Source organism: Pelmatolapia mariae, linkage group LG10_11, assembly GCF_036321145.2.
Source record: "Pelmatolapia mariae isolate MD_Pm_ZW linkage group LG10_11, Pm_UMD_F_2, whole genome shotgun sequence".
In the NCBI taxonomy this organism is placed as follows: domain Eukaryota; kingdom Metazoa; phylum Chordata; class Actinopteri; order Cichliformes; family Cichlidae; genus Pelmatolapia; species Pelmatolapia mariae.
In genome coordinates, this window is record NC_086236.1 from 55,135,148 (window position 1) to 55,143,887 (window position 8,740).

An 8,740-nucleotide genomic window follows, 5' to 3' on the forward strand; every position below is an offset into this window, starting at 1 on the left:
CTGGCACAGAAGCATTCAGCATTATATGATTGACTTTTTAATCTATTAATGATCCCTGTTTTGGATTACAGCCCTGACATATTCATAGACTCAAAGCTTGCATCGCTGTAAAACAAAAGACGCCCCTAATGTGTTCAGCGAGTCAGCCGTAGAGAGCAGACTTAAGTGCCAAAAAATATGATCTGGAATCAATCAACAATATGATCGCGGCGTTATGCTCGGACTTTATTATTCCGTAAAGACCCGTTGCTCCATTAAAGCATCAATTTCCTGTCTACGGTGGCAGTCAAAAAATAAATAAAGGCCAATAAACGTCAACGTCAGTGAACGCCGAACACCGAGCAGGCGGCTCTGAGTGTTTGTCCTGCAGCGGAACTGTGTGGTCACTGATAAATAATTAGCAGATTAACTTCCGTATATCTTCGAGCCCGAGCTGCTGCTTCCGTGTCGCGCAGGCTAGAGTTTCCCTTCCTCAGGCTGGACGCTCAATCGCTTCAGGCTAGAAACTGCGGTAAGAATGCGTGCGATCCCCGAGGAGTTAACGACGCTCATTTCAGGTAAAACTGTCGATTCATAGTTGCCTTTGGAGTAGAGGAGAGTTTATTTCCGCATTTTATAAAGACTTGTTTTACTTTAAGTCTGGTATATAACAAACTGCTTTTCTTTTTAAAAAGAGGAAGCACAGTTTTCCCCTTTTGTCTGCTATATTCACTCAAATCGACGGTTGTGCTGGCATTTCATTAAAAAAAAAAAAAAAACTCGCTTCAAGTCTCAAACTTGAGGCATGAGCTGGACGTCAAAGCTGCAAACTGCTCCTTTGTTTATGTTGTGGATGTCCATCAGTGGTGTGGCCACTCGACTGCTATCAGCCATCAGAACATGTTAATGTTTTACCTCTTATGCTGTTCAGATCTCGAAAACTACCTCATTGATGGGTTGAAGGCAGAAAATCTAAGCAAAAAGGCGAAAGAGAAGAGGGAAGCCTTCATCAAGAGGATAAAGGAGGTCAAGCAAGGGTATGACTCATGACTGGAACCAGCATACATCAAAATACTCCAGTTTTGATTTGCTTTGCAGGTGCATAAGTTATTGTGATTAACTTTATTTGCCGTCTTTTTCTCCCAAACAGTTTTCCACAAGATTTTAAGGACAAAGGTAAGTTGTCTGTCTGCTGAATAATCCTGTAGGTGTGTTTTTAAAACTGGTACCCAATGGGGGTCATGACTGACCACAAGAGGTCATGACATTAATGCGAAGGCCCACAAGTCGATTACAAACCTATCCCACAAATTTGAAAAAGCAAGGGCAAAAAAGAGTCACACTTCATAATAAACTGGCCACATAACACCTCTAACACCACACAATGGCAACTTCTGTGTTACACCGTGTGCAGTTACTTCACAGCCCTCTGTGTTTACTGCAGTAGGTGGAAATGACTCAGATGACGAGGAGGAAGTTGACAGCAACAACGACGGGGGGTCGCTGCAGTCAGAGCGCATGGACAAGGATGATGATGCTTTCGAAGGTGAGCCACAAACACTTAGCAGACAGAGTTGACTTGCTAACTGCTCGCAACCTGCGGATTAGAGCACCGAAAGCTCCGTGTTGGCAGGAAAGTATACAGATCTTTGCTCTGGCTCCTTGGAGAAAGTGACTTTGAGTGGCACAATGAGTGAGACATTCCAACTGTAACTTGGCAACATACTTGGGAAGCAATTTGGGTGCACAACTGCTACTCCTACCACCTCCCTCACCCCTCCCCTTTGTTGGCTAAAGCACACTTTATTGCTCTCTCAGCCACAGTCTAGGGGCTTAAAATTACTGCTGTGGCTGCAGGTTATGACACAAAAACATTCCCCGATAAACACTAGCTTTAATCCTGTTTATTCCATTATCCAAACCGTGACAGATTTTTACATTTGCAGTTTTGTTTTTGCCCCCCCTTTTTTTTCCCCACCACAGAGTATCAGGGAAATCCTTATGAAATGGTGATTGGGGGACTGGGGTTTATGGCCTATAAGCAGCTGCCAGTTTTATGGCTGCTCTTTCACACAATGCAACTTTGACACGGCATTTGAATATTTGAAGTTAGACAGGGCAAGGAAACCTTCTCCAGTGAGAGTAAAATATTACTCAGAGTGGCTTTGCTATTCAATTTAATATCGGTTAAACAAATGCATGATAGCAAAGTAACTCATAAACCTTCTGGTCATGTTTAACTTTAAAACCCCCGCCACAAAAAACAACAGTCAGTTATTGTTTCACTTTTAAAAGGATTCAGCAGCAATGATGATGGGTCACATATTTGGATTTCCTTAATTCTTTTTCCAGGTTCCCAGCAGTCCCCACCTGTGGCGGCCCAGGACCTGCCATCTGTCTTTAAAGCAGGATATCTTGAGAAGCGCAGAAAGGGTTGGTGCTCTGCTTATAAGATATGCACAAGGCAGCTTTTCCAAGGGGGAAAAAGCTGTAAAGGAAAAGGAGGCTGCCTGGTTACTGAAATATGCAAGCTCTCAAATATCCTTGGGCCAGTGTTTCTTTTTTTAAATTGGCTTTTTATCAGATGTGAACAAAAAGAAGGCTTTTTTGTTTTTTTTTAACCTTTACAAAGAATCTTACATAATGCAAAACACCAAAAATCTGCAAAAAGTTAGTTGACTCTACCGTGTTGCACACAATACCCTAAATAAAAACTGTAATCTAATACACATTTTCTTTACAGTTCAGGTATTTTTGCCCATTCTATATATAAAAATCACAACGCTTACTGCCATCAAAACACACTGGAAAATTCTCTGTGCATTTGGTTCTCTCCCTCCACAGATCACAGCTTTTTTGGTACTGAGTGGCAGAAGAGATGGTGTGCTCTGAGCCATCACACCTTCTACTATTACGGCAGTGAGAAAGGTACTTTCTTCATTTTTAAGTGGGTGAATAATTTCCCTTTTTTCCCCCTTTTCTTTTTAACAGTATTGATGCAATTATTGCATCTGCACCAATAATGATGATGCTTTAATTTTCTAAACCAGACAAGCAGCAGAAGGGTGAGTTCAGCATCGATGGGTACGGTGTCAAAATGAACAACACCTTGCGCAAGGACTCGAAGAAAGACTGCTGCTTTGAAATTTTGGCCCCAGACAAGCGCGTCTATCAGGTACGCTCATCTCTCGATGGCTGCTCGAGTTTCTTTCAGTCGTTGCCTTTTTTAAATGCTGTTAAACTGAAATAACCAAAACCAAATACAAACTTGAGACGTGACATGTTTAAAACTTGGCACAGTGTGTCTATCCATGCACTTCAGTAAATCTTTATTTTAATGCTTTTCCATTTGACACTACTGCCTTTGCAGTAGCTCAGCCTGACACGTACTGAATAAGGCTAAATGAGTGTTTCTAACATTCAGACTCTTCCATGTGGAACATTTTATTATGCATAAATGCAATATTATTTGCTTATGTTAATTAATATATGTAGAGCTCCTCCTTATTGCACATTCACATTCATTTCTCTTCCCCCTTTCATGACAGTTTTGTGCGTCATCACCGAAGGAGGCGGAAGAGTGGGTGAAACAGATAGACTTTGTTTTGAAAGGTTTGAACTTTGCCATTCATAAAAAAAACATTTATTATGCTCTTTAAAGTCAGTAGCACCTACTGGGGAAAGAAAATCTGCATTTATCATGCCTAGCAATAAAACTAATTTTGCTCTCCTGTTTGTAGATATGTCGGGCATCATCCCAGAAGACGACGAGGAACAGGAAATGTACGATGACGTAGGGACTATAGCTCAGCCAATCGATGAAGACATCTACGAAGAGCTTCCAGGTCTGACCATGTGTTACATTACAATGATAACCTCTATCATGTTAGAGGACGGGAACAAAGTGCATGGGTCTTGTTTGATTTGATCTGATTTTATTTTTTATATCGTTTTGTTTCTCCAGAAGAAGAAGTTCCGGCTGTAGCAAAGCCTCGTCCTCCAAAAATTGAGCCGGCAAGCAAACCTGCTCCTCCTCCTGCTGCAGGTACAAAGCACGGACATTTGTGCTTAGTCTCAATCCTAAGTGGTATATTTAGTGAATTAGAATGTAGTAAGTTTCTTAATAGACAGAAGAAACTTTAAAAAATGATCCGCCTTTTTGTGACACGCACACACAGCAAATGAAACCTAACAGTTATGAAGAAGTGACATACGCAGAGGAAGTTCTCGTGAAGGAGTGCAACTGAAAGTTAGCAAAATACTGGAAATAACTTCAGCCTAGTTGGCCAAGTTCCTTTTACAATAACTAGCATGTTATAGTTCTGTAAATAGCTGATACCTTTCCTCCAAAAAACGATCTGCCTCTGTCTGCTCTGCACATTTGAGCAAACTTACAGTTACTAACCACCAAGTCTCACCACAAAACTCAGAATGGCCAGCTTTATAGACTTTAAAAACAGACTTGCTCAGAAGTGGAAACCCCAGCTGCTAAAACACTAGCTGTGTCTTGGTTTCAAACTACAAACCAGTTGAATCCAGCATACTAATGCACTGCACTACATAGTAGTTAGTTGTCATTGTACATTTTACTACTAAACACCGCTATTTTCTTTTTCATTCTTAAAGCAGTGCCCAGCTTCTACATTTCTCTTTGTGCATTACTTCGTGATTAAAAAAATAATGCACAAATAGTACACCCAAAAACCTTCTTTTTTTTAAAAATGAGAATTTATTATGTAACTGGGACACTGCTGACCTTCTTGATTTGGTTTTTGAGCCAACCAAATTCTGCCGTAGGCTCTTGGCTGCCCCCTGTAGGTTCGGTTCAAACTAACAAATAATTGCTGTGTGAAATCTGTACATCTAGGAGGATTACTCTGGCTAGAAAATAAAGCGCCGATCTGTCATCACCTTGCTTTTTTTCTTTTTCAGTTGATAAGAGCACAGACTATCAGAACTACTACCAAGGCTTGTGGGACTGTTCAGGGGACCACCCAGACGAGCTGTCCTTCAAACGTGGAGATGCCATCTACATCCTGAGTAAGGTATGGTGAGGCTAAACCCTAGATGTCAGAGATAAACTGTGGCGATTCTTGTCTTGACGCACGATAAAGTTGGTATTACCTTAAATCCAACCACACTGCAAAAGTTTGAGAGGTTTGTAGACCGAGTGGCTGGTTTCAGACCACCTAAAGTGAGTTATTTCTAAGCTCTTAGAGGAACTGACTATTCAGATCCTTTACTGGCAGCACCTGGCCCACCGCCTAGAGGTGGAAGGCTGATGGTAAGAGGCAGACTGGGCTTGGTTCCTTCTCTGGCGCTCTGATGGGGATTAGTTGTGTCACAACGGAAACTGTTTTAGTGCTGTTGGCGGAGGCCGAGCTTAGCTGGCACACGGCGTAATTCCATCACTTCCATCTGGACTGTTTCAGCACGCTGTCGCTACTGCCATGCCAGGCAGTGAGCAGCCTTCAGCCCACACACACCTCTCAGAAATTTCTCTCACCTCGCCAAATAGGAATGTGTGTTTTCAGGAAAACCAGGCTGGTCAGCCACTCTATTCAGAGCAGGTGAGGACGTGTAATGGACGCACAATTTCCGAGGCTTGTCAGCTAGTCATGAGCCGGAGAACTGAGAGGCAGTTCTTTACCTTTATTATGTAACTAAACAGGAGCCCCTTTGTACTTAACGGGTTCGTATGAACGCTGAATTGGATTTTGTTGTGATACATTTAACAAGATTTGTTTTGGACGCTGGACAGAAAATGAGCAGTGGAATTTTATACTCGTCGAGATGTGTGGTTTGTCTTTAAAATATATATAAATAATGTGTGAAATGTGCTCCATCCAGACGGGCAATATTTCCTGTCTGGTTTGGTTTCTATGGAGCATGGAGTCAATTGAGACATACTGTTGTCAACGGGCCAGGTTGCTTTTCAAATTCAAGTCTGCCATCTACTGGCTCTTTAAGGCAAAGAAGACTTGGGGAAAATTTGAGAGGCATGTGCTGTACATTAAACAGAGATGCACAAATAAATAAATACAATTGTAATATGCTACATAGTCATATTATTAACTCCATGTATAGCAGGAAGCACTAGAAACTTATTTTTCACCTTTGAAATGTCTAAATAATTTTTAAAGCCCTTCTCAATTTTATATTGCACATGATGTCAATATAAATTTCAAGACAAATTCACCTTATTATCACGTTTAGGAGACTGGGACCAGAAAATTGCTCTCTCTCGCTCTTTATTTAAATACATTACAATAAAACTAAATAATGAATTATCAGGACTGTTGGTTTTCTTTTCACCAAATCAATTGATTGTTCCTTCAACACTAATGGAGGGACACAAATGCACAAAGCAGACAGACTGTCCAATCCTCATTGACCAAATGCCTGTTTATGACTTCTCCTTGGTGCGTAGAAAAGGCTCAAGAATCAAGTTGCCCTTTCACTTAGACTGGGAGTGCCATTAGCTAAAACCTTGGTGTTGGGGGTTGTGGCCTGCTGCGAGGGCAATGACCATAAAACCTGTCTGGACTGCAGCAGCCAGCTGCAGCTAAATGGACAGCCGACTCCTCCCCCCCCTCCACCATTCCCTCTTCCACTGTTCTCCTTTCTCCCTCTTCCAATGTGTCCCTCCCCCATTCTGCAGACCAGAAATAGCTGTAGTGTTACAGCTGGGAGACCCCCCAGTCAGGACCTGGGAGCTGATTATAAGGCCCGACTAAGGGCGATTGTGTTGACCGGATATGCTGCACACCTCGTCGCCCCCAACACACACCCAGCCTCCCATTAGTAACAAACTGACTGAGAGATGCAAGGTCTCTCTGCTTAAAATGCCACAATGTCAATTTGCTCTCCCTGCACATTGTTTTATCCTATCACTGTTTTACACTTTGTGTTTTAACTAATGCACCGGGACTCTTTCATTTGGTGAAAGTAATCAAATTACAGGACGGTTGTTTTGACTAGCCGAGGGTATTTGTGTTGATGTGTGTTGTTGCAGTGTGTGGTGTCATTAGTCATCCACAGCTCTACATATTTGTTCTCATGTTGCGTCCAGCACTTACTAAAACATGACTTATTTGTCAGCCGGCCAACGACACAATGAGGTGTTGCCGTTTTCAAAGGCTGGTGGCAGGAAGTCGTAATGTGGACGCACACTCCTTTACACACACCTCATGTCAAGCTGCTATATTAGCCTCCAGGGGCTTGTGATGAAATGACATTTTAGGAAAGTGGATTTAACATTTTCTGTTTGTCTGTGGTAGCTATGTAAACATAATTTTTTTAAATTATTTAAATTTAGTGTTAATAATTTAGATGTTTCGAATGGCTTTCTACAGCATTATATCGATTTGGCTGATACAGATACTGAAACGGTGTGTCAAGCCTGTCTTTATCTGATGTGATAAATGGCCCGTCACCAGAGACCTGTCAGTGTCAGCCCTCACTATAGTGAGCGTAATCCCCCTCTGTCTAATACTACCATATGATCGCTTACATCCATTGCTCTGTCTTGGGAATAAGTGGACACAGATGTGGCCCTTCATTGTCCCCGAGTTCTGGCTTGGATGTGAAACGTTGTCCAGGTACGTCTTCCTTCAGCCTTGTCAGAACGTGATCTCCAGTCTTGATTCATGCGCAGGGAAGACTTTGATGTAAGGTCAAAGAGAAAGGGGAGGGGGGGGGAGAAAGAAAGGGAGAGAGTGAGTGAGTTATTGTCGTCTTGTCTCAGATCTCTCCTCGCAGTGTCCTCCTCACATCTCAGCATGCTGACAGCCATTTGGAGCTATTACTTGTCACGCTTTGACAGATTTATGTGCGATGTGCTTTATGCACACTGAGCTTTTTGTGTGGAGTGGAGGGAAACGTGCAGTCTCAAAACTGACACCAGGTAAAGAGGCAGAACGGAAGGCAAGGAGGTGTACAGGTGTTGATGGGAGATAAGTACTGTAGAGTGGATGGAAAACGGCCGAAAGAAAGAAGGCGTCATTTGTTTTTCTGTTTTATCAATTTTGATTTCAGCAGAATATTATCAGCTAGGATGAAGGAGCACTAACACGCTCTTATTTTTCCTTCCTTGTTTCTGCTTCTCTGTGTGCTTCCAGGAGTATCAGAACTTTGGCTGGTGGGTTGGAGAGAAGAATGGAGTTATAGGTATTGTTCCCAAAGACTATCTGCTGGAGCTGTATGCTATTTAAATGCACCCGGTGTAAACTGCTGACATCTTGTGGCTTTCCAATTGCTCGTTCCAAATGCTCAAAAGTTATAACTGAGAAACTAGTAATTATAAATATGGTAAAATATTGTGTTTTTTGTATTAAATTTTTTGAAGAACATTCCTGTGATGGGCATTGTAAGAGACTGATTTGATACAAGGTTTTCTTTTTAATTTGACTGATACATGTAGGGTTTTCCGGACTTTGCACTGCTTTCTTTGTTATTTATTCTGTATACAGTATGATCTCACTTGCTGCTTTTGGCAAATTTTGAATTTTGCAACTGGCGAAATAAATAAAAATGTAAACACATGACGTTTGGGCCTCCCCTCTTTTTTTTTTTTTTTTTTTTTTTTTTTTTTTCTAAAAGTTCACAAGGTGGCAGTAGAGAGTGTTGGAGTGTCAGTTTATCTTTAACAGAGACACTGATAGAAGTGCCTACACAGCTGTATCTTTTTTCTTGCCTTAGAACCCAGTTCTTGACATAAAGTTTAGATAATTAATATTATCAAACAGAAGAAATATTTGGT

The 8,740-nt window shown here is 41.6% G+C and overlaps 1 protein-coding gene across 1 annotated transcript; it reads left to right on the forward strand.

Annotated features, from left to right (window-relative positions):
* Positions 1-448: 448 nt before the first annotated feature.
* On the forward strand, positions 449-8,525 carry skap2 (src kinase associated phosphoprotein 2). The gene is made up of 12 exons (XM_063487170.1): positions 449-557; positions 911-1,016; positions 1,130-1,155; positions 1,424-1,525; positions 2,332-2,412; positions 2,824-2,907; positions 3,030-3,154; positions 3,528-3,591; positions 3,720-3,824; positions 3,944-4,024; positions 4,912-5,024; positions 8,100-8,525. Exons 1-12 carry the CDS (start codon positions 518-520, stop codon positions 8,190-8,192), a joined length of 1,020 nt encoding a protein of 339 aa, XP_063343240.1. The 5' UTR covers positions 449-517; the 3' UTR covers positions 8,193-8,525.
* The last annotated feature ends 215 nt before the right edge of the window (positions 8,526-8,740 follow it).

What these genes read in the sequence shown, in the direction of transcription:
- skap2 (XM_063487170.1), top strand. Translation starts at nt 518, where the DNA reads ATGCGTGCGATCCCCGAGGAGTTAACGACGCTCATTTCAG. An exon ending in GGATGATGATGCTTTCGAAG is followed by an intron (nt 1,526 to 2,331) that starts GTGAGCCACAAA and finishes TTCTTTTTCCAG; the next exon opens with GTTCCCAGCAGTCCCCACCT. An exon ending in CCATCTACATCCTGAGTAAG is followed by an intron (nt 5,025 to 8,099) that starts GTATGGTGAGGC and finishes GTGTGCTTCCAG; the next exon opens with GAGTATCAGAACTTTGGCTG.